This window comes from Drosophila bipectinata, chromosome 3R (genome assembly GCF_030179905.1).
Source record: "Drosophila bipectinata strain 14024-0381.07 chromosome 3R, DbipHiC1v2, whole genome shotgun sequence".
NCBI classification, from domain to species: Eukaryota; Metazoa; Arthropoda; class Insecta; order Diptera; family Drosophilidae; genus Drosophila; species Drosophila bipectinata.
In genome coordinates this window covers 7,592,386-7,615,569 of record NC_091739.1, presented here as the reverse complement: position 1 = coordinate 7,615,569, position 23,184 = coordinate 7,592,386, and the positions used below count along the sequence as shown (strand labels likewise).

The window sequence follows — 23,184 nt, the reverse complement described above, 5'->3', positions numbered from 1 at the left end:
ATTTAATTAATAATTTACATAGTATGTGTTAGTTTTTATTAGTTTACACATTTAAAAAAAAAACAGATTCTTTTACAATTTTTTTATATGACACTTTTTCTTGTTTTATAAAATGCATTTAAATATTGGCGACCCTCAGAGGGCTCTTCAGATTTATTCCTATGACTAGATTCTGGACTTGAGACTGGGGTTTCATCGACTAGACATCGCTCTCCTTGAGCTGGCGGACATACTGCTCACTCAGGGACTTATTTATTCCGTCAAAGTTCACGGCTGGAGGTCCGGCGGCTTGCGGCGTGCTCTGGGACTTGAGCACGTTTCGGTTTGTGGGACTTGGCGGTGGCTTCTCGCCGGCGAATGCCTGTGGAATGGCGATCACATCGGCCATCAGGGTTTGCCGGCAGAGGGCGGAAAGGGCGCTGCCAGGTCCTGGGGGTGGCGGCGTATCCTTAGGCTTCTTGTGACCCCGGCGCAACTTCGAGGTGAGTGTGGCAAAGCCCAGTTTACTAGATATCTTGGCGCTCCGACTCACTCTTCTCGGCAGGCTATCGTAGGCACTGGAGGTGCTCACACTCTCGTGGTCGGTGGATGCATCTTGATGCCGTGATTCCGACTCCTGGGCAACACTAGCTCCGCGCATGCTGCCCGCACTGATGCTTTTCTTGAGCACAACAGCATCCACGGGATCACATTTAGGCGTAAGGGGTTCCTGGCGCGGAGTGACTGGAGCGCTCTGCAGGAACTGCTCCTTGGCCAACTGGAGGCGTATGGCCCGCTCCGAAAGGGGTGTAACTGGACGCTCGGTGGGCGCCAGAATCTGGGGTGGGGGAAATTCAAACTGTTTGGCCTTGGTGGGAGTGTTGGGGTGCTTCCGTTGGATTCGAGGCAATGTGTTGTCCTGCCGATTGGGCAGAATCAGAGGAGCCGGGGCCGGGGGAGGCGAATGCGCCCTGGAGAACGTAGATCCTGAGCTGGTCTTGGCTATCTTGTGTTCGATCTTGTTAGTTACAGTGGCACTGTGTGACTTGTGCAGAGAATTCTTCTTGTAGAGATGAGCTTTTCTCGGGGGCACTGGAGGATTAGCTGTCTCCGCTTGTGATCGGGACTCTGTTAATTTCTGCATGCTGTCACTTGCCAGGGGAGGACGCACCAGGAGAGTTACCCGGCCCATGTTATCGCTGCTCTGAGACTTGGGCAACGGTTCTTTGTGGGGGAACGAGGAGATTCTTTCCAAACTAATGGATTTGTAGAGGCTAAGGAGCCGCGGAAGTTTCTTAAACTTCTCCAGCCTGTCTGGCTTCTCCTCCACCGGACTGTCTAGTTCCTTAGCGACTGCAGCAACGCTTTCGGCGGCATGGTGGCTTGCCTTGTGTATGGTGGTGAACAGTTTGCGTTTGGTTTTCACAAAAACATTGCCATTGGAGTGGTAGTTTCTGCTCTTGGGCTCTGGTAAGGGGGGAGGCACAAAACCACCTGGTTTTTTTTCTGGAACAGTTTCAGTCAGTGGCTTTGCACCAATAGATGAAGTAGGAACTGTAGAAGGAGCAGGCACAGTAGCTGGAGCAGGATCTGGTGCTTGAGCTACCGTTTGGCTCGATTCGATAAGCTCTCCTGGCTTGACCTTTAGTGAGCCGTATACAATTTCCTCTCTAGGTGTGGCAATCTCCGCTTCATTCGTCGGCGATCCCAGCCGGAAATCATCATCTAAAGAGCGCTGCTTCAGCCGAAAGTTTTTGCGACGCAATCGACGCGGAGTCTCCAGGACGGAATGAGCATCCGCATCACTGCTGTCGCTCTCCGTCTTGCTGTTCTGTCGCGATCCCATCTTTCGAAGGCGCAGCATCTTCTTCTTGGCACAAGCATTTCCATTGGCATTACCATTCGGGTTGGAACTAGCCAATGGGGCACTAGATCGGCAGAGGGTACCAGTGGTGGTACTTGTCTCCGTTTCATGTTCCATCGGCGACGCATTACTGGCACTGTTATCGTCTAGGGCCAAGCGATCCCGGCTAGAGTTATCACAAGTGGCGTAGGCGGAACTGGAATCCACCTGCTGACCATCCTCACTGGTGATGTTGATATCTGGGACGATGTCGCGTGGGAAACGATTGGTGCCCCCCTCTGAAAGAAAATTTTTAATTATATAGGAAGAGGAAAGCAATTTCAATTCTTACGGATGCCCAACTTAAGGCACTGCAGCGATTCCAGTAGGCCGTGCAACTCCTCCAGATACTCCAGATTGCGTTCCTGCATTGTCTCCTGGCAGCAGGCCTCATCCAACGGTGCTTTTTCGCTCTGAAATGCCAAATGAAATAATAATTATGGTTTTATTGCATTTTAATGCCTTTTTCGTAATTCACCAATTCGGCTAGTCGACCCAGTTCGCTTTGCACATCCGATATGGCATTGAGCACGCCCGCCTTCATCAGGTTATTGGAGTAGTATGGATAAATGCTACGAATGCCCAGCAATGCGGCCTGGCAGTCCCGCGTGGAGGGGTGCTCCATGAGGTCCGGCGACGCATTCTTTAGGTTTCCGAACAGTTCATCGGCACGTTTCAGTGCACCCAGCAATGGAGCCAAATTCGTGTGCGATTCGAAGCTTTGCACGCGACGCGAATTTCTGGAATAGGAGATCTTTATGATTCTGGAGGATTTGTGAATTTCGATATAACGTACACATAGTCATTGCACTGCACTTCCTCGTACTTGTAGATGGGCGTCTGTTGCTCCACCAATGTGTGCGCTGTGACCAGTGGCGAGGCGGTATCATGGATGTGCTCCTCCACCTCAACCATCACTGCCTCCGGTTCATCGTACTTCTTGAACTCGTGATCGGTGAGGGCGTCAGTACTATCCTCGATCTCCTTCAAATCGTTCACATCGTTAAGGGACAGGGAAGAGGCCTGCTGGGAGATTGCAGGCGCCGGATTGCAGTTGGGTGAGACGCTGTCCAGTGAAAGTGATCGACTCAGAGTGGGTGAGTGCTCTGCCGCAGCTGAAAACAAGGTTAAGCTTTAATAAAAGACTTTTTAATAAAAAGAGTAGCCAACCCTTATTGCAATCCTTATTTATGCGATGTACATCGATGGGGCAGTATCCAGGATGGAGAAGAGCAAAGGTCGAGGCCTCCGGTCCTATCCCCCTGGCCTTCTCCCACTCGTAAAGTTTGCGGGTAAACTTTCTAGAAATACCCTCGAACTTCATCACTTCACCATCTGAAGTCTTGACCTCGATCTTTTTGGAAGAATGATCTGGAGCCACGATAGCCTTAAGTCGCGACAATCTATTGGGAGATCATAAGTATTAACACCAATTTGTAAGGGTGAGGGGTTATAGGTACTTCTCCCTGTCGTGTGGCCGGGTCTTGTACCATCTGTCATCGTCGGATCCTCTTCTTGTGGATTGACTGTGTTTGGAACCACGTTTCAAGGAATCAGTGTCGGAAGTGGTTCCTCCGCCAGGAGCACACTTTAAACGATTCCATTGTTCTGAGGGGAAAGAGACCAATCGAAGAGTCTTAGCCATTGTGGAAATACCATCACTTACCCAACTTCTTCTGAAACTTCTCTGGCAAATCCTTCTGATCAGGCAATGCACACAAGCCCTGGCCCTCCAACTTCACCTGACCCGTGCTCCACAAGTTCCAGTCAATCTTTGGCTTCGCCTCTCCACTGAGACTCTTGGCCGAGGGACTGGTCGCTGGCTCCGAGGAGGCGTAGGATGCCCCGGCCAGGGAACAGCTTTGCTGTTTGGCCCGCCACTTATGAAGCTTCTTCTTGAACTGCGGCGTGAGGTTCTGCTCCAGTTGGGCGGTGGACATGAGCTCACTGTGCAGCAGTTGGGTAGGCGAGTGCTCCTCACTGCTGCGCTTGCCACTCCCAGATCCTCCACCTGTCGTTCCAGAACACAGCTTAACACCTTAAATGGACGATAAGCCACATGTTAGAACAATCATGGTATTTTCTTCGTAATCAGTTAAGGGGAGCCTACTACGGTTATTGGCGCTGGATCGCTCGAACTCGCTTTGCTTGTTCTTAAACTCCGAATCTAGTTTGAGTACGAGAAGTTGATAATGTTGAAATACCTCGTCATTCTCGTTTTGTAGGAAATTCTTACGATTTGGCGTAGTGGGCTCCGAGAAATCGCCACTGGACAGGTCTTCGCTCTCTGTAAAGATATTTTCTAGATTAGTTTTCAAGATCACCAGATTATCATTCATATACCATAATAATGTATAATATTATTCTCATTGCCTACCCACCGAATTCTCCAAAGAAATCCGAGTGCCTGGAAGGACTGCTGGGCACAGAAGAGTTTCCCGGCGAGTGGACACGACGCATTCGCGATTCCTTGGGACTCTTCAGGGGAGAATGCAGCTGCGGCAGCTCACTGCACATCTGGTTGACCTGGTTGAGATTCAGAGGGCTGGGTGGCAGCTTCTGGCGCCTGCTACTAGTGGACTTGATTTCGGCCACATGATCCTCTGGCAGCACCTCAAAATCTGAGAAAGCCTTAGATCGTCGCAAGGACTTACTGGACGAGGACTTGGCAGGTAACGCTGGCGCCGCGGATCGAATATTGTCCAGACGTTCATCGGTGGCGGACTTGCGCAGTTCCACTTCGTAATTTGAGGTTCGGGAGTCGCAGCGTGTGTCGCTTTTGGATGAGTCACGACCTGAATATGGATTAGTCTTTATTTTGAAATGCTTACTCAAAATATCGCTAAAAGATTTACGAAAGTTATGGCGACTGCTTGTTTCGAGATCATCCATCGAACTGGCCGAACTCATAGTACCCGGAGTGCCACCTGTGTCGCTGACAATGTGGCCGGAGGAGGAACTAATGATGCTATCAGCGGAGCTGCTTCCGGCTGCCACGGTAATCGGAACTTTGAGGTACCTAAAAAAATATTTCCCGATAAAATTCAAGAGCATAAAACTAGTTTAAACTACTTACCTTTCCACCTCATGATTAAGGGGCATCAGTATACTGTTTTCTGGTCCTCCTGGTCCTGAGGGCGGAACATTGGCTCGTTCCCATTTAAAGGCAGCCTTCACCTTAGTCCACTTAGACACCTTGGCCTTGTTGTCGCTGTAGGTGCTCTGCCGCCTCAGAAGATAGGGACGCGAGGAGGATGCCGATTTGGTTACACGCTCTGTTTTCATAAACACATTGAGGTCTTCATCCATCATGGACTTGCTGCGCTCTCGAATTCTGCAAAGGATCATGTTCGTACTTTCGAAAGGATAGTTGTCTCCACTTACCGTTTGAACTTTCCCTGTTTAAAAGGTGGTACTACTTCCGTTCCAAGCAAGGATTCCAAATAAGTAAGTGAATGTTCTAACTGGAATTCGGTATCTCGAGAACCGGTGGGAGATGTGGCTGGTTTTGGGGGTGGACGGTGCCTTGCTTTATGACTCGTGGAGGGAAGATCCTCCGCTAACACCACCGCACCTGCACCCACTTCCTGCTCTGCCTCGCGTTCACCAGCCTCGTTGTCCATGATGGTGGACAACCGTTGCTCCAGAAATCCCTCCAGCAAAGCGTATGTTTTAGTCAGTTCATCCATAGCCTCGATAGCTGAATTTAAACGGGTCTTGAGCGGTTCAATGGTCGCGCGATCTGCCCGGTAGGGCAGGCATTTGGAGCATGAGTGCTTGCCAAGCTGACACACGGGAAGGTCCTTGGTTTCCCGTCGCTCGAATTTCGGTGAGGCGGATAGATTGCGCGCCCGCGAAGCCACAGCTGGAAACTGAAAGATATTCTCCTCCGTCCGACCACACATTGCTGGCGGGGCAGTGGGCAAGGACTCGTACTGGTGAAGGCGGCCGTCTGACCGAGTCCGAGTCCTCCGGGGCTTCGGCGGTGGCTTGTCCAAGTCCATTTTGACCCGATGCCGGTGCTCTTCTTATGCGCGAAATGCTCAATCGGTATTTGTTTGTTTACTCTGCCAGATACGCCACTAAAAACGCACACAAGACAAGAAAATCCGAGAATTATCAAAATCGGGAGATTGTTTATAAAAGAGGAAGAGAAATGTAGAACGTCCACTGCGAGGTGGGGGTGTCTTAAAGTGTAACGATTAAATCCACGAAATGTAAACAATAATTTCAAAAATCCAATTTCGGCACGTTTCCCCACATGTGCGAAAGTTTTGAATATTTTCTAAAAATATGCACGCGTGTGATCACTTAAGCGAAACGGAAAACAATCCGGTATGCACTCCGTCCGTGGAATTCTGCTTTAAGTTTTTGAAAACGTTTTCAAATTTTGGCTCAAAAACTGGATGCCATCGAAAGGCTAGTGGCCCGAGTGGAGGAACAAATAAAATCACGTTAAATAGAAGCGCTGCCGCAAAACCAAACCAAACCAAACTATTTTTAAAACGCTGACACTCTTTTGTTTGCCTCCCCATGGCGATCGCAATATAGCCCACACCCAATCCCCATCTCTCGGAAAAGTGCGCACACTTCCTTTATTCCACTTTTAGGTTACACGCAATTAATATTTCCATTTTATGCGAAAATGCAAGTACGCGGGACGGTACGGGGCACGGGGGATTGGGTGGCAGAAGTGGGTGGTACGAGATCTTGAGTATATGAACGAGTATGTGCGGCCCCCATTACTTTCACTAGGCGTTTCGCCACTGGCTGAGCGTTATATCGAAACTGTTGCCACACATTGAATACACATTTTTCTCCATCAAATTTTTCTTCCTGGCTGCGATTCTTTTGTTTTATTGGTTTATGCGCAAGGTTGTTGGGCTATTTCTGGTGTTTTTTGAAAGGAAAAACAATAACAAATTATTACTTGCACTTTTGTTATGCACACTCGGTCGTCTGCCCCACCGCAGATCTATATTTTGTCACTCTCTCTCTCCCTGTCTCGATGCGGTACTCGATCGCGATTTTCCGATTTTCCACGGCGAGCCGTATTTCGAATCCGTGCCGTACCGCCCGTCGGTCGAAGCTATTCTGAGCACGATGAGTACGAAACATTGCTTTTCGTCCGCATCAGAAAAGTCGGAAAATGTGAGATTTATTTTTAGAGAGGCGAAGAATCTATCTATTAACTCTTGTAAGATTTTCCAAATTCTCTTTAATTTATTGTAATCACTGACAACGATTTTTTTTTACTAATCTCGTAAAGCTCTTTTCTTTGTAAAGTTTACTACAATAAATGTTACTTTATTTGTTTGTTTCAATAGAAATCTAAAAGATATTTTCCAAAACATAAAATAAGAAACCAAGAAGGAGAACAAGATTTTTCTAACAAATAGTAAGAAATTAACAGTTGTTTTTCTGCTTTGGCATTGGTTACGATTAAATAATATTAAAAAAAATGTATTTAATTTAAATAAACTCATTTAATTTTTCAAAAAATTCTTTACGTTTTTAGAAAGTAACGGCCAAATTTTTGAATACGATAACTAAAGTGTTGCTATCGATAAATCACATGGAAAGGCCGGTGAAAATGGATGTCGCGCTTTTTCCCATCTGGTCCCATTCGTGTTATGCAAAAGACTACGAATCCGGCTAAATAACATAATTTTGAAAGAAATGCAGTCAATTTTGAACTCTATGCGAACGCTGGCCCTCCGGCAGGCCACTGGCGACACAGTCCGCCGGCTTCACTTGTCCGCCGTAAACGAGGCAGCCCGTAAAGGCACACGGGAAAAGGCCCGCAAGAAGAAGGTTAAAGTGGAAGTCAAAAAGGTGGGATTTATTCCGCACAACCAGCGCAACAAAAAGTAGGTTCATCAAGCTAGCTTTAAATTAAAAAACTAACTTGTTTTTCTTTTAAGAATTAACGTTAAACGTGCCGATAAACATGTTGACGATTCGTGGAAACAGGTGCCCAAGGATGACTGCTACGTGGGCCGTTATTACCGCTGGCCGGTGTACTCCGTCGCCGAAGCCATCCAGTGCCATCGCGAAACCCATCATCCAAGCATGTACAATGTGCCCAATGCGCCTCTGAACGTGGACATCGAGCTTAACATGCAGGGCGAGAAGGCTACCCGATTTGTTGACAACTTCCAGCGCATGGCCATGATTCCGCACAAGTTCGAGCACGGCGAGGAGCGAAAGATCATCGTCTTTACCAAGGGAAATGTGAGGGACTGAGATATATAGCTTATACTTTACTAACTTCATTAAATCCTATTTAGAATGAAATAGTGGAAGCCAGAGAAGCGGGTGCGTCCTTAGTAGGAGGAGTGGAGTTGATCAAAGACATAACCAGTGGCGAGCTTTTGCTTTCCGACTATCAGTATATCATTGCTCATCCCAACATACTGCCAGAGTTGGTGGCCCTGAGGGGTCTCATGAAAAGAAAGTTTCCCAACCCAAAAAGCGAAACCCTCGGCGTAAACCTCGCCGAGATGATCGTTAAGTTTTCCAATGGCATTAGCTACAGTGCCGCCAAGGACGAATACCAACAGAACTTTGGCCTTATAACCGCCAGTGTAGGAACACTCGACATGGACGAACAGAAGCTGGAGGAAAATATAAAGTTTCTCCTGCAAGATGTGAATGCCATGCGGCCCAAGCGTGAGGGTCGCTTCATAACTCGTGTGCTCCTGAAGAGTCCGCCCAGCAGTGAGCAGCTTAAAATTGATCCATTTGTCTACGTTCCTGAGATGTGGGAGAAAAGCTCAGCGAAGGTGAAAAAGGAGGACGTCAAAAAGCAGGAGGAGCCAACTGAAGCCAAAGAAGCAGTGGCTGCGGGCAATTAGTTAACATACATGCCCATGTATTTGTATTGTTGATGGATCGTTTGTGCATACTTTAAACTTACATCTCCTAGAATTCTAAACAGTCTAAAATACTTTGGCGGCTCTATTGCTTTCAGGCCTTTTGGGTGGCTGCGTTGCGCTGCTGGTGTTGGCGCAACATATCCAGCTGCTTAACTCGTGTGTAAGCGGCGCTGGCCACCAGGACCACTACGTTGGAGGTCCACCAGAGAGTCGAGCGCACGTCATGGTAGTACTGGGTGGCAATAACCGTCTGAGCGCATGCCTTGGCGGTACCGGAAATGTTATGTGTCAGCGGAGAGGTTACCTAAATTGATTAGCCAGATAAGCATTTAAGTTTACAATCTGATTTTTGGCGGGCTCACCTTGATTTCGAGTGCTGTGACAAATCCGATCGCGAAGCCGCAAATTCCACTTAGTGTCATGGCTGCCCAAAACCATGGGGCAAAGAGGTGAGGATATGTTATAATTGTCTCCAGCTCGCCGTAAATGATGATCAGTGGCAGGAAAAGCAGAGTGGAGTACAAATTATTATAGTAGCTGAGCAGCCAAACCTCCTGGTTTACATGCCCCAACGACTTCTTGGTTTGTATGGAGAACGTGGCCAATGCCAGCGAGCTCAGGACACCGAAAATGGTTCCTCGCCAAGAGAACACTTCGGTGAGGCTCTCCTGATCAACGCCCAACCAGAATCCAACTACAATGGCGGCGCAGCACATCAGACACTTGAAGTTGGTACGCTGCCGGAGAAGCACATAGGTCAGCACTACACTGAATACCGTGGTGAGGGAGCGTCCAATATAATAGAAAGCCACTGTGACGTAGGACAGCGACAGGTTGTTCGCCCCAATCATCAAGGTATACAGCACCGAAAGCGGTAGAATCTTTCTAAACGTATCTATATCCAACGGATTGCCTTCAGGAAAGGTGAAAACAGAGGGATACTTCCGGCTCAGGCGACTCATAACAAAGCAGATGACCGTAGAGACGACGCATTGGAACCAGGACATAAACAGCGGAGCCCCCAAATTGACGGTATCACTACTCAACAGGTGTTTATTCACGAAAACCGTCAAAATCGAAGTGACCCTAAATAAATTGTAAATTTTCGGTTAAAGATTGCAATGGCGTAGTGTCCACGTATTACTCACCAGTACAGGGCAACCACGAAGAAAATCTTGAGATATTTATTCACCAACCGGTTGTGCTCCTCCAGATTTTGATACATTTTTTATTTCTGGGTATGTTTGAAACGGTTTGTGCAATTAAAAACTATTGTGCGTTTATTTTCACACGTATCCGCTACCCGGTCTGCGATCAGCTGTTCTGCTCAGAATGTTACTTTTGATTGCGAGGGGGGTTTGCAAAGTAATCGGTTTCTCATCGCAATGGCGCTCAAAAACTAATACTTTTAAATTTAATATTGATTATCAATTTGGGAAGTAGATAAAATATATATTTTAAGTAGAAGAAAGACTAAAAAACGAGCTTTTAATGCTTAAATGAAAGTTTATTTAAAATTTAAAATTTATTCAAAACAAATAATGTTAGTTTTTGTTAATAAAGTTACAGCTCGTCCTACACTTTTTTTTCATGGTATAAATATATTTTTGTTCATCTGTATTCCGGTAGCATTGGTTCATTTTTCCCACTCGCGGAACTCAGTTCCCTCTGGAGGCTTAACGGTGACTTTCTCCCTGGATACCTCGTTCCAGTTCGTGCTGAGCACGGTACCCCCGGACTCTGAGAAGGATTTGTTCATGGCTTTTTGCACTTCTGGCGACGAGGTGCTGTAGATCTTCTTGAACAGGTTGTTCAGGGCCGTCTCGCCCTTGGCCTCCTTCTCGTCGAGCTTTTCCTCCTCGCTAACCAGAAGATCCCAGTTCTTTGTCTGCACCTTGGACGGGGCAGCGGTCGCCACTGCATTGTCTTTCTCCTCAAGGCTTTCCCAGCGGTCACCCGTTACCTTGGCTAGTGTGATCTCAACCTTCGATGGATAGGCCTTGTGGGAGGAGCGCTCCACCACGACGTTGTGCTGCAGCTTCAGGTCGAGCTCATATCCGTCGGCAGTCAAGTGCAGCCGGCGCGCCTCTATGGACACATTGTAGTTCTTGTCAGCGGCGTTTTTGAGCAAAACGGTCACGACCACCTTGGTTTCCGATTGGTACCAGTCGTAGCGAACGGACATCTCGGCAAAATTCGCAGTCGCTACAATCGATGTGTATTTATCTTATTTTGGCATTAGATTATTTTATTTGTATTTGTTTTATTTTGGATTGGATGTTTTTGAGTGTCGTCAGATTCCGATTTCAGCTGGCCGATTGTAGTAGTGTTGTCAAATTAAAAGTTCTATTAAAATGGAATGGTCACATTAAATTGCTTATTATACCAAGGTATTAGTTATCGGTGTTAGTTATCGATAAAAATAGAAAGGACCATTTTTAAAGAACTTCCACTTTTAGCAAGGAATATGAAGCACACACCGCGCTGGCCAATTTAGGTACACTTGAACTATTGCAATCCGATATATTGGCCATAAGACAGTAAGCATAAATTTCACCGTCCCATTTAATCCGCAAATTACCAAAAGGAGATGTGGGTAATGGTATAAATAGTAAATAAAATGCACCTTATATTAATGAAAAAACACTCTTTATAGCCGAAAAATTAATTTATTTACTATAAAATGTTCCAGTATTATAAGCTTAAGACTATTCTGGGAAACCATATACTTTAACATTGCCAGCATCTCTTCTCCTATCTCCGCTTTCCTTTTCGTCGCAGGCATATGCAAGAAGATATTGCTTAGGATGCCAGGCCACTGTAAAGGTAGAGGCGTCAACGTGGACACCAGTTACACGCTCCCCCGTCTCTGTATAGCATACGTCAATCAGGAGATCCTCGCTAGCTGAGGCCATCAACCTTTCGTCGTGGCTAAAGGATATTGTGCGAACAGGCCACTCCAGGCGGCTAATAATTCGCAGGCAGGCCAGCTCATGAGCATCCCACAACGATACTTGGGCATCCGCCGAGCCTGTCGCAAAATATTTACCTGCAAAGTTGAATATATTAAAACATATTTGATTATATGACATTAAATATTTTACCCGTTGGGCCGAACTCGATGCAAATGCAGTTAGCGGGGTGAGCTTTGAGCGTCACCTGGTGCTCCATACTGGGATAGCTCAAGACATGCATGCAACCCAGTCCATTGGTGAGGAAGAACAAGTCATTCGTCATGTTCCACGAGATCTCGTTCACCTCGAAGGCGAATTGCTCCTCCGCACGAATTTTGTTGGTGCGCGTGTCTATAAATGTGATAAGATCCTCCTTGTTGCCTACGGCAATTGTCTTTCCATCCGGTGACCAGGCGATGTTGATGTTTTCTCCCTTCGTGTTTGTCACCCCAGCAGATTTAGTTGTGCGGTTGTCCCAGATGCGTACAGTCTTGTCGCCGCTAGCAGTGGCGAATAGATCTGGGTTGGTGCGGTGCCAGCGAAGCTGGTCCACAGATGCAGTGTGACCACGGTAAACGTGGGACTTCATAAAACGATCCCGTTCGAGAGAATAAACCACAGCAGTCTTGTCGAAGGACCCGGTTGCCAAGTACCTACCGTCGGCGTTCCAGCAAACCGAGTGTACCTTCAAACATAAAAAAATGCATACATTTTGACAGGCTAAAAACATCAATTCCAATTACCTTGTTCAGATGTGCCCGCTGCTCCCTAACTTTACTGTGACTTCGAAAGTGGGATTTCAAGTCCTCAAAAATTTGCTCTGTGCGACTCATAGTTTACTGTTTATTGAAGAAATATTAATTTGCCGGCCGGCTAACAAATCAGGTCGTGTTTTCAGAATCACAAACAAAGATGCTTTGAACCCACTGTTGGCCAGTCAGCTGGAAAATGCGCCATCTGGTGGATAAAAATGGTACCATATTTTGTCACTCTGTTCAACACTGTTCCAATTTTAAATTTTCCTCAAAAATTAATGACAAACTTAAGGAATCAAGTTTCATTTTATATGATTTTATAATAAAAATAAAAAACTATATTTAATTTTATTTCTGTAAGTTGTACTTCTAATAACGGACAATGAATAAATAAGGTTTAAAATGAACAGGTCACTGGCGTCTATGGTTGCGTGGGGGTTCCCCAACATTCCTATCGCTTTTGTCATGGATATGAACAGCTTCGCTGAGCTCCACATTGGCATGAAGGGCTGCATCATTAGCGTTCAGTTGGGCTTCCTGGGCAGATAGGGTAGCCTTCTCCGCAGCATCGCGGGTCTCCTCGTAATCCAGGCGTGCTGCATAGGCATGCGACTCGGCATGCTCTAGTTTGGCCTTGGCCTGAGCCACCATGTCGATCTGGGAGGCCAATTCGGCTGCCGCCTCCGAAGCGGCTTTTTGTGCCAGTTCCGAGGCAGATTGGGCATTATTAAGGGCAGCGGTCAGAACGCTGACATGGTTGATGGCTTGCTGAGCTGCATATTGGGCGGCCTTAGCCGATCGCTTGGCCTGCTGTAGTTGCGTCAACTCGTTTTCCATCGCCTTGTGGGCCTCCACACTCTGATCTTCCAGTCGTCGCAGCAGTACCTCCTTGCCCTTAAGGACGGCCACCGCTGTTCCGGCTGCCTGGGCCGCCGCCTGAGCAAGAGTGCTCTTGGCCACATAGGAGGCCTGCTTTCCGGCTGCATTTTGACTCGCGACAGCGGATATGGCCTGATCCGCAGATCCCTTGGCAATGCTTCGAAGGCCATTGTCGGCCAGGTAGCCACTTCCCCCGCCACCATTGTGCAGGGTGTGAACAATGTAGTCGGAACTCTCGTAATGCGACAATTTGGTACTCTCGAATTTTGCCGGCTCGAACTCGTCGTGGTTGATGGCCTCGAAGGTGTAGGGGGGAACCTCGTGCTCAACTATCGCTGTTTGCTGTGGCAGCGGACCCTGATGGGAGGGAGGTGGTGGCGGTGGGGGTGGCACATTCAGGTGGTAGTGCCCCTCCTTTCGCTTCACCTTGCGACCCGATGCCGGCATTGCAGCTAAATTAATAGGGGAAATCCGATTTTGAATCTGCAGCTTTATTATGCATTTGCGTGGGACTTACCCAATAGCAGAGTCAGGAACACCAGGTGCTGTACGATCGATGGCATCGTAACCGATTATGCAATATGCCACCTGGAGAAAGGAAGGAAGCTGTGCAGCAGGAAATTTTTGATTGCTACAGGTTCAAGGAGTGAGGCTTTGGAAAAAATGGATAAAAAAAATAATATTAAAATAAGAGAATAGTCTTACCATTTAACCAAAATAAAAAGGGTTGAAGTCAACTTTAAAGGAAACTTTACCAAGGTTAGACCATCCAAGATCTGTTTAATCCTTAAATTGTACTTCTGCCATTTCAATAATATAATCGTTCTAATAAATCCTTTTAATATATAACTATCCTACCCCTATTGAACATTTAAAAAAAAATTCAGACCAACTAAACAAGTTCAAAAATTGCTAGAAAGTTTAAAAATTTTGTCCTCTTTTTTTTATTTTCTAATTCATTTAAGGTATTGTTTTCAGTGTAAATCTTTACAAAACCTGAAAGGAGACCTTGTCTATTATCTAATTTAGGATGCGCACTTTCTTTCGCATTCTCTAGGATGACCGGTATTAGGCAATAGTAAGTGTGTCATGGACTGATATGTTCCACAAAAGAACCTGTTTTATTAAGGCCAGAAAAACTGGACAACTCACAAATCATGCAGTAATCACTCAAGTTGACGGACGAATCAATACCCACGCACTATCCGACTATGCTCACGTTTGGTTATTTCCGACGCGTACGTCCTGTCTGGACCGGAGTCAAAGTGTTTCTGTGACCACTTGCCGATCGACAGATCCCCTCGAGCTGCTGTTTGGCCAATTCAATGTCGATGGACGGGTTCGGTGAAAAACGCTTTTACTTTCGCACTCGGAAAACCTGGGAGCAGCAATGGTGGTGGAGACTTGTCGACGATTGCGAGGAGGCCATCGGAGGCGCCATGTATTTATAAACAAACTGGTCGGGTCGCCAAAGAAAGTGCAAACCCGTTAGCTTTTGATTTTCTTTATGAGTTGGCCAGGTAAATAGCGAATCGAATCCAATGCAACAACAATGGGGCTGGGTCAATGCTACCCATGCTGGACGATTGGATAATTTGCAGCCGGGGCAATTATGGAAGAGCCTCTAATTGCCATGAGACGCTTTAAATGCTCGCTCCGGGCGAGGCCACCGAGATTGAATAGTTTACGCCAAGCGATTGTGTCCGGCGATGAGTGTTCATTGTTCGCTTCCTCGCAAATCCGCGTGTGAACACGAAGGAGGAGTCGGAAGCTTTGGTAATCGGAACGTTTTTAATTTAAATCTTAATTTTTATAATTTTGTTTAAATTTAAAATAAATGAACATATGCATAGAATAAGATAGAAAATATAAAACTCAGTAAGCACGACCCATATGTTGCCTCAGTCTGTGCCGGAGCTCTGCCCGTCTTCGCTCCCTGGAAGCCCTTTGTCTGGCTTCCTGAGCAGCACAGGCTGCCTTCTCGGCGGCGATCTTTGTGTTCTTATAGTCCGTTCGGGCCACATCCAGCTGCTTGAGGAGTAGCTCTACCCGCTTTTTGGCAGCTTCCACGAGCTGCTGTTTCTCCGTCAGTTCCTGTTGGGCCCCATTGGCCACATGCTCGGAATTGGCGACATTGTCCTGGGCATTCTTCACAGCCTGGGTAAGAGTCTTTAGCTGGACATCTGCCTGCTTGGCGGCCTGCCCCGCGGCGCAATAGGTGTTTTGAGTGGTCTGCAGCAGTGCGGTCTCCTCCTGCACCACCAGTTCCCCCTCCCGTATCTCAGATTCCAGCTGCTCCACAATCTGTTGCTTTCCCGCCAGTGCTGCCTCCGCCGCCTTGGCAGCGGCCTGAGCCTTCTCAGCCAGCTGCTGCTTCACCTGGCGGGCAGCCGCCTCCCCTGCCTCAACCTGAGCATCAGAAGCCTCCTTTGCTTCCTTGGCCGCTTTCTGGGCTATGCACGACGCCTTCATCTTGCATGAGGCATCCATTTTGATGGTGCATTTCTTGGTATCTGGATTTTCCTTAGCTTGATTCTCATTATCGCCATTGTCACTATCCACTCCACTAGGAGCCACCAAATCATCGGAGGACTGCCAGGGATTGGCATAAGAGTTCTGTTCTAATAAAGAAAATATTCTCCTTACCTTAGCCAACTTGTAAGCATGCAAGTGGTCTAGGAAAACCACTAAAATAATAAATATAATTATTTTCGCCATGATCCGAGGTTTAAAATAAAATAACAATGGAGTTGATAATTAAAGGAAAGCACTGTAATAATGAAATAATAGTTTCGAATGTAATAACTCGGAAAATCTAAGTCCAAATCGGAAACTTCAAAGAATCATCGGCAAATATTTTGTTTGCCCAGTGAGTCCTGGAATTTATGTAAGATGCTAGATTCCAGATGCGTTGTGGTCCCTTGGTTACAGTGCTAATGGTATTCATCCTTTTGGGTAACTATTCGGATGCAGCCAGGCGAGTTAAACAACGACAGAGGCCCAGTACAGGAATTGCTATCTGCAGGACCAACCCTAAGGCTAACCAGATGTCTTCTAAGGCTGTGTCGGACGCCAAAGCCGCCAAGGACGCACAGTCGTGTGCTGCTGAGGCAGCCGGGAAAAAAGTCAAAAATATGATGGCGGACAAGGCGTCACAGGCGGCCAAGGCAGCGGAGGCTGCACTATCCGGCAAGAAGCAGCTATGCGAAGAGCTCACCAAAAATCTGGGCGAAACGAAACGGGTTATGCAAGAGGTCCAAAGGGCCATAACCGCCAGTTCGCGCGGTGCCAAGACAGCAAAGCGAATCCGAGACAGCGTACGCCGGAACTTTAATGCCATGAGGTGTCTGTATGCCCAGATGATCAAAAATGTTGAAAGCGTACGCCGGGTGGCCAGCAACGCCCAACGAGAATTGGCGGAGAAGCGAAGTCTTTTTAAAGCGGCTAAGCGGCGTGTGGAAGAACTTAGCACCTGCCTAGAACATGGTTATAGGGATCTAGAACGAAACCGGGAGAACGCTAAGAAAGCAAACTGCGCCGCCGAAGAGGCTAGGCAACGGATCGACGTTATGCGACAATTGGTTTTTAAAATCAAGAATCTTAAGAAGAAGGATCTACAGTCCCTAAAGAGTTTAATTCGCCGAAGAAGAAGGCAACTAAAAAAAACATTTCGTTAAGTTGATTGTTAACTTGGGAATTCAAAACATATATTTTTTAATATTTTATCTTATATTTAGTAAATAAAAGCGTTTTATTATTTGGGTACAATAGTTTATTCTTATTTGGAAATCTTCGTATGCATCGATATCCTCTACTTTCTACATATCTGAACAAAAAAAGACCGTTACGAGACACATAGAAAATTGTGTCCACCCTAGAAAAAAAAATACTACACAATATACCAGCAGCGACTGGTATTATACAGTCTTCGATACTTGGTCACACTAATAGTCATCCCAAGCCGCATTGCTTCTGTGAAAGTGGAAAAAATAGGAAAAAGTAAATAAATATTGATAAAATATTGTAAAATCAGGAGAAAAGTCACATACAGAAATGGCGCGCAAAAATGCCCAGGCCGAGGACCTCTCGAACGTAGAGTTCGAGACCAGCGAGGATGTAGAGGTGATTCCCACTTTCAATGCCATGAACCTCAAGGAAGAGCTGCTACGCGGCATATACGCGTACGGTGAGTTGTGTATACACACATCCCTCGACAAAAAATAAATTATCATGTCGTACCTTAGGCTTTGAGAAACCCTCGGCCATTCAGCAGCGGAGCATCAAACCCATTGTCAAGGGCCGGGATGTGATTGCCCAGGCGCAATCCGGAACGGGAAAGACGGCCACGTTCTCCATCTCCATACTCCAGAGTCTGGACACTACACTGAGGGAAACGCAGGTGCTCTGTTTGTCACCCACACGCGAGTTGGCTGTGCAAATCCAAAAAGTTATTCTGGCCTTGGGGGACATGATGAACGTGCAATGCCATGTGTGCATTGGCGGCACCAATCTGGGCGAGGATATCCGCAAACTGGACTACGGTCAACACATTGTGAGTGGAACACCCGGTCGAGTATTCGACATGATCAAGCGACGAGTGCTGCGCACAAGGTTTGTAGTCGAATTCATATTTAAATTTCTATTGTAACTTTGTAAAAACTTTTTTGTAGAGCTATTAAGATGCTAGTTCTGGATGAAGCGGACGAAATGTTGAACAAAGGTTTTAAGGAACAGATCTACGATGTTTATCGCTACCTGCCACCTGCCACACAGGTGGTTCTTATCTCTGCCACATTGCCCCACGAGATTCTGGAAATGACATCCAAATTCATGACTGATCCCATTCGAATTTTGGTCAAACGGTTTGTTACAAAATACTCCAATTTATTGGCTTCTCTGACATCTCTCTTATTGCAGTGATGAGTTGACTCTAGAAGGCATCAAACAGTTCTTCGTGGCAGTGGAACGTGAGGAGTGGAAATTCGATACGCTGTGCGATCTCTATGATACTTTAACTATAACGCAGGCGGTCATTTTCTGCAATACCAAGCGCAAGGTGGACTGGTTAACGGAAAAGATGCGTGAGGCTAACTTCACAGTGAGCTCCATGCATGGTGATATGCCGCAGAAAGAGCGTGACGAGATCATGAAGGAGTTCCGAGCCGGTCAATCCCGGGTCCTCATCACCACCGATGTGTGGGCTCGAGGTATTGATGTACAGCAGGTATCACTGGTTATCAACTACGATTTGCCCAACAATCGTGAGCTGTATATCCATCGTATCGGTCGGTCGGGTCGCTTCGGACGCAAGGGTGTTGCAATTAACTTTGTAAAGTCAGATGACATTCGTATCTTGCGCGATATTGAACAGTACTACTCGACACAAATCGACGAAATGCCCATGAACGTGGCTGACTTGATCTAAACTTTACACTTCTTTCTAATTTTCTGTAACTCACCTTACCTAGCAGTAATAACGAACAACATGAAGTAAATACATTTAAAGAGTATTTGGCTATCAATAGACAACCAAAATCTGTATAAAAATAAATAACACATAAGAATTTAATACAGAAACCAGTTTGTTTGAACTTGGATAGAGAGGGTTGGGGAAATGGGGCATTTACGTAATGTAGTCCAAAACGAGAACTTACAATTAATCGATTTTTAAGTGAGGTAAACACTTAACTTATTGCAAAAAATCTAAAAATAAAATGTCATACACTTATTTACACTTTTTTACCTATTCAGCTAGCTAAAGACTTTGGTTTAAGCGAACAAAAAAGAACGCGGTAAAAAATAAATACTAAGTGAGATTATCTCAGCTCATAACCTCTGGCTTTTGCGGTAGACTAACATAAGAGCTCGCTGGAGTGGTGTTTAGAGACGACTGACGTTTTTTGTTCTCGTCTGCTTTCAGAAGCGTTCCCAAAACAATGCCCAGGAACAGGATGAGCCCCACTTGGTGATTGGAAAAGAATTTTTTGGCACAGTCGCTGGGGTTGTCAATATTAAGAGAGTAGATCTGCCAAGAAAATTATTAAGGATTATCTTTCAATAGGAATATATGTAAGGATGCATACCTGCTGCACTAGATGGGCACCCACAATACCTACTGCTGCGTAGTAGGGTAAAGTTTGATCGCAAGCCAATCCAGATGCAGTCAGACCAGTTAGCATTGCTGCAGTAAATCCGGATAACCATACTTTCGTGTTCTCGCCAAATCTTAATGCCGTGGACTTGACTCCGATTTGCAAGTCATCTAACTTATCCTGGTGCGCGTATATCGTGTCGTATACAATGGTCCAACAAACGCCGGAGAGGTACAACGGGAGACACGCAGCCAGATTAACACTTCCCTGGGTGGCACACCAGCCCAGCAGTGCGCCCCAGTTAAAGGCCATTCCCAGCACCAGTTGTGGCCAGTAAGTAACGCGCTTCATCAGAGGATACGTAATTACTAGTCCCAGAGAACTTGCTCCCAAAAGGATGGACTGCCAGTTGAGCTGCACCAGAACAAGGAGACCCAGACTAAGTTGGGCCGACAGGAATACTATGGCGTCAAACTGGCTGATCTGACCTGAGGCAAGAGGTCGCATCCGTGTGCGCTCCACTTTGGCGTCAATGTCCTTGTCCCAGAGATCGTTAATGGTGCACCCAGCCCCGCGCATTATGAGTGCTCCAGTGCCAAAAAGGCCCAGCATGGTGAGGTCCGGCCAGCAGCCTGCATCCGCACTTAGCGCTATACTCCAGGCACAGGGCCAAAAGAGGAGGTAGGTTCCAATGGGACGGTCGATCCGCATTAGTTGGGCATAGGGCTTCGCCGCTGCCAAAAGTTCCTCCACCGGGGAGCTGGGTTTCTCTGGCGCCGATGCAGAAGTGGGGGAGGTGGTCATGCTCCTCGCATTCAGCATACCCTTTATTTGGGGTAGTCTGTCCCATCGCTCCACTCCAATCAGAACACGCGCCGGCACAGCTGGTCGGTTCAGCATGTGTTTTGTTGTTGTCGCCGCCCCATAAGAGCTGCGAAAGTGCTTTCTGCTCTGCAGCCGCAGGTGTCTTAGAGCAAACATTGCAAGTGAGCGTCTCTGGCCTTCAAGTCTGTTACCTGCTGCAAGAAACACAATCAATCAAAAAACCAATGTTTATAATTCGTAAAACTCACTCGTAATATAAATGGCAAGATTTTGGAGGTAGGAATGACATGGAGTTGCCACACTTCCATAGTGGGGATGCGTAGCCGGACCGTCAAAAAATTTTATTGACTGGCAGTATTGATTATAAAAAACGTTAAATTTAAATTCAAAGTTTTATTTTTGCAAATGAAATTCTCATTAAAGACCAACATTAAACATATTTATATAACAAAAGATAAAAACTGATTTACCTTTAAGTCCTTATTTTGTTATAAACCACAATACATATGTTTATGTTTTGAATCTCCTGAGCTTAATCGGGCTATTGCGACCACGATAATGAAAAATATACTTTTACTGTAAAAAAATAAATAAATTTTCCACCCGATGGGCTTTAGGAAAGCTTTAAAAATCAACTTGGAACCAAACCATCAATCTTATTCATTACCCCTCTGCAATATCGTTTACCACTTCTTTTGCGCCCGCTACCAACTTTTCGACATTGGCACACGGCCGGACTAAATGTCCGTAGTTTTTGCACACGGCTCTGTGTTAGATTTGCACACGGCCGTCTATATGAGCGACACTTTTGGCCAGTTAGAAATAACGATTTTAGAAAGCCAAGTGGACTAAGGCAGAAGGCGCCTCCGGTCGCTCCAGTTCCTATCGCTCTGAGACGTTATTTATTCGCACATGTATGAACCCTCGCGTCTCACCCGTCTAGCAACGGACTTGCACCATAAAATAAAACAAAAAGAATTGGCTTCAAGACATTGAAGACCGCATTACACAAACAATTTTGGAGAGACTATTAGCCAATTATTGATAATCGAATGTTTAATAAATTCTGCACTTGAGGAAATTTTTTTTACCTTTACTATTGATTCATAAATTATATTATAAATGGAAATGAGGTAACGGTAATTTATTGTATTCCATCAATCAAAGATAGAGATACAAAACCCGCACGAGGATAAAAATGAAAGTATTTATGCCCATATTGTTGATCGTTTTATCTTTTTGAAGATTTTGATCTTTGTATCCATTATGTAAATATCAGTTCTAGGCCAGTATTAGTTCTCTTGACCGTCTCTGTGGGGAGTTGCTATCGTTTCGTATCACCGCTACTGGTTGATAACGAACATTTTCCATTTCACATAGATAAGCGCACTTGTTGCCTATCGTCGCGCCGGGATTAGGGTAGATTTTCTTTAAAAAACCACTCGCAAACAGCGAGTTCAAGCATTCGACGCTCTGCTCTCAGCACCTCAGCACCTCCCAAGTCTTATCACTGAGCTACTGCGATCAATCCGCTTCGCTTCCCTCGTTGTCAATATTGAGTTTAAATTCCGGCAAGCAGTCGAGATGGATCTAATGGCTATGGATCACGACCACGATCACGGCACCTCGGACACTGATGACACTACCAAATCCTGTCCCATGATCATGGTGGTAAGTCCTTAGTTATACAACCAGCAAGTTTTAAATTTATTCGAAAACAAAATAATATGCACGTATACGCTGTAATGTTGATAGTCGCTCATCCAGTTTTTGGGTTGAATGTGGTTTTGCTCCGAGAGTGCAAATCTTGCTCAACATCCGATTAAATTGCTCTTGCTAGTCACTCCCTAGTATATATGTTTGTACTTTTGTTTATTAACACACGCCGACTGAGCTCTCGCAACGATTTATTTACTCTCGGTTTCTTATTTAGTTATTGCTCTCAACAAATACCTAACGAGAATGATAATACAGGGTGTTGCATTTGAAATTACATTGAGGTGTTATCAGTACTGGCTAAAGATATAGAAATTTAATAATGATGATTTGGAAACCGTCCCTCCATTTTTCTTTCAAAACATTTAATAGTCCAATCAATGGTACTCTAATTGTACTTTTTTTCCACAGTTCCATGGCGGACACTGCGAAAGGATTTTGTGGCGCGGTTGGGTGGCTTATACTGTCACCGAATTCGTCCTCTCTGCCCTCGCCATCTTTGTGGTGTCCTTCCTGTACGAGGCGCTGAAGTTCCTGCGGCAGCACCTAGCTCGCCGGGAGGCTCGGAAGGAAAGTGAACGCTTGGCGGTAGAGCAGCGCCGGAAGAACGAGAACCCCCCTGCAGGAGGATGTTGCTCGGAAACCCCATTGGCTGAGCCTAGGGATCAGACCTATTGGCAGCGATTGTTCGCCTCATCCCACATTATTCAAGCCCTTCTGAACCTGGTGCAGATCGTCATATCCTATCTGCTCATGTTGATCTTCATGACTTTCAACTATTGGCTCTGTTTGGCGGTAATATTGGGCCTTGGTCTGGGATACTTTTTCTTCGGATGGAACAAGAAGAATCCCGACGAAAGCGAGTGCTGTCCTTAGGCCAAAGTGCACCCAATATTTCGATGTTTGGTTGCTTTGCTGTTGATTAATTATAAAAGCCCTTTTATGACTCACACATCAGTAGTCCGTCCCCAAAATAATACCAGAAATTGTCTAAAAATACAATTTTATTCGGTAATTACACTTGCATTAATTTTAATTGATGTAATCGTAGCATAAATTAGTCAACTAATTTACTTAATGAGCATATTGTACAAATAGTAGTTATGAGAACGAGAACCTATACAACAAGTATGTATCCATACGACGTACCACTCAATACTTTCCATTTTATAATAAAGTTTTTATTATTTTACTTAATCGTTT

At 45.8% G+C, this 23,184-nt stretch overlaps 11 protein-coding genes across 17 annotated transcripts; 4 read left to right on the top strand and 7 right to left on the bottom strand.

Annotated features, from left to right (window-relative positions):
• Positions 1-67: 67 nt before the first annotated feature.
• Positions 68-6,972, bottom strand: LOC108128890 (uncharacterized). 2 transcript variants are annotated; one of them, XM_017246750.3, is made up of 14 exons: positions 6,813-6,972; positions 5,267-5,964; positions 4,959-5,216; positions 4,738-4,901; positions 4,264-4,677; positions 4,119-4,169; positions 3,993-4,049; positions 3,549-3,920; positions 3,343-3,490; positions 3,053-3,285; positions 2,679-2,997; positions 2,361-2,622; positions 2,175-2,295; positions 68-2,121 (listed from the first exon to the last, which is right to left on the bottom strand). In XM_017246750.3, exons 2-14 carry the CDS (start codon positions 5,884-5,886, stop codon positions 200-202), a joined length of 4,941 nt encoding a protein of 1,646 aa, XP_017102239.2. In that variant the 5' UTR covers positions 5,887-5,964; positions 6,813-6,972; the 3' UTR covers positions 68-199. The 2 variants fall into 2 exon arrangements, with proteins under 2 accessions (XP_017102239.2, XP_070137490.1); XM_070281389.1 differs by having other exon boundaries at positions 3,993-4,169.
• Positions 6,973-7,480: 508 nt separating this feature from the next.
• Positions 7,481-8,812, top strand: mRpL1 (mitochondrial ribosomal protein L1). The gene is made up of 3 exons (XM_017246708.3): positions 7,481-7,752; positions 7,807-8,116; positions 8,173-8,812. The coding sequence occupies exons 1-3, from the start codon at positions 7,562-7,564 to the stop codon at positions 8,737-8,739; spliced, it is 1,068 nt and encodes a 355-aa protein (XP_017102197.2). The 5' UTR covers positions 7,481-7,561; the 3' UTR covers positions 8,740-8,812.
• Positions 8,736-10,097, bottom strand: nac (GDP-fucose transporter nac). Its single transcript, XM_017246709.3, has 3 exons — positions 9,909-10,097; positions 9,123-9,846; positions 8,736-9,064 (listed from the first exon to the last, which is right to left on the bottom strand). The coding sequence occupies exons 1-3, from the start codon at positions 9,983-9,985 to the stop codon at positions 8,852-8,854; spliced, it is 1,014 nt and encodes a 337-aa protein (XP_017102198.1). The 5' UTR covers positions 9,986-10,097; the 3' UTR covers positions 8,736-8,851.
• Positions 10,098-10,246: 149 nt separating this feature from the next.
• On the bottom strand, positions 10,247-11,100 carry Sgt1 (suppressor of G2 allele of skp1). The gene has a single exon (XM_017246711.3). The coding sequence runs from the start codon at positions 10,943-10,945 to the stop codon at positions 10,397-10,399; it is 549 nt and encodes a 182-aa protein (XP_017102200.1). The 5' UTR covers positions 10,946-11,100; the 3' UTR covers positions 10,247-10,396.
• A 309-nt stretch (positions 11,101-11,409) lies between these two features.
• Positions 11,410-12,596, bottom strand: tex (THO complex 3 homolog tex). Its single transcript, XM_017246710.3, has 3 exons — positions 12,458-12,596; positions 11,865-12,399; positions 11,410-11,809 (listed from the first exon to the last, which is right to left on the bottom strand). Exons 1-3 carry the CDS (start codon positions 12,545-12,547, stop codon positions 11,469-11,471), a joined length of 966 nt encoding a protein of 321 aa, XP_017102199.1. The 5' UTR covers positions 12,548-12,596; the 3' UTR covers positions 11,410-11,468.
• Positions 12,597-12,788: 192 nt separating this feature from the next.
• Positions 12,789-14,985, bottom strand: LOC108128529 (uncharacterized protein CG45076). Of its 5 annotated transcripts, none has more exons than XM_017246206.3 (3): positions 14,501-14,985; positions 13,866-14,000; positions 12,789-13,800 (listed from the first exon to the last, which is right to left on the bottom strand). In XM_017246206.3, the coding sequence occupies exons 2-3, from the start codon at positions 13,909-13,911 to the stop codon at positions 12,881-12,883; spliced, it is 966 nt and encodes a 321-aa protein (XP_017101695.2). In that variant the 5' UTR covers positions 13,912-14,000; positions 14,501-14,985; the 3' UTR covers positions 12,789-12,880. The 5 variants fall into 5 exon arrangements, with proteins under 5 accessions (XP_017101695.2, XP_070138156.1, XP_070138159.1 ...); XM_070282055.1 differs by having other exon boundaries at positions 14,568-14,985; XM_070282058.1 differs by having other exon boundaries at positions 13,866-13,936; positions 14,568-14,985.
• A 237-nt stretch (positions 14,986-15,222) lies between these two features.
• On the bottom strand, positions 15,223-16,157 carry LOC108128591 (uncharacterized protein CG45076). The gene is made up of 2 exons (XM_017246268.3): positions 15,995-16,157; positions 15,223-15,940 (listed from the first exon to the last, which is right to left on the bottom strand). The coding sequence occupies exons 1-2, from the start codon at positions 16,064-16,066 to the stop codon at positions 15,224-15,226; spliced, it is 789 nt and encodes a 262-aa protein (XP_017101757.2). The 5' UTR covers positions 16,067-16,157; the 3' UTR covers position 15,223.
• Positions 16,158-16,395: 238 nt separating this feature from the next.
• Positions 16,396-17,025, top strand: LOC108128590 (uncharacterized). The gene has a single exon (XM_017246267.2). The coding sequence runs from the start codon at positions 16,396-16,398 to the stop codon at positions 17,023-17,025; it is 630 nt and encodes a 209-aa protein (XP_017101756.2).
• Positions 17,026-17,283: 258 nt separating this feature from the next.
• Positions 17,284-18,925, top strand: LOC108128908 (eukaryotic initiation factor 4A-III). Its single transcript, XM_017246774.3, has 4 exons — positions 17,284-17,534; positions 17,593-17,959; positions 18,019-18,210; positions 18,266-18,925. The coding sequence occupies exons 1-4, from the start codon at positions 17,402-17,404 to the stop codon at positions 18,771-18,773; spliced, it is 1,200 nt and encodes a 399-aa protein (XP_017102263.1). The 5' UTR covers positions 17,284-17,401; the 3' UTR covers positions 18,774-18,925.
• A 133-nt stretch (positions 18,926-19,058) lies between these two features.
• Coq2 (ubiquinone biosynthesis protein COQ2, mitochondrial) lies at positions 19,059-20,600 on the bottom strand. Of its 2 annotated transcripts, none has more exons than XM_017246775.3 (3): positions 20,514-20,600; positions 19,432-20,459; positions 19,059-19,373 (listed from the first exon to the last, which is right to left on the bottom strand). In XM_017246775.3, exons 2-3 carry the CDS (start codon positions 20,419-20,421, stop codon positions 19,170-19,172), a joined length of 1,194 nt encoding a protein of 397 aa, XP_017102264.2. In that variant the 5' UTR covers positions 20,422-20,459; positions 20,514-20,600; the 3' UTR covers positions 19,059-19,169. The 2 variants fall into 2 exon arrangements, with proteins under 2 accessions (XP_017102264.2, XP_017102265.2); XM_017246776.3 differs by having other exon boundaries at positions 19,432-20,456; positions 20,514-20,572.
• Positions 20,601-21,627: 1,027 nt separating this feature from the next.
• Positions 21,628-23,173, top strand: Ctr1B (Copper transporter 1B). The gene is made up of 2 exons (XM_017246735.3): positions 21,628-21,936; positions 22,393-23,173. Exons 1-2 carry the CDS (start codon positions 21,850-21,852, stop codon positions 22,855-22,857), a joined length of 552 nt encoding a protein of 183 aa, XP_017102224.2. The 5' UTR covers positions 21,628-21,849; the 3' UTR covers positions 22,858-23,173.
• The last annotated feature ends 11 nt before the right edge of the window (positions 23,174-23,184 follow it).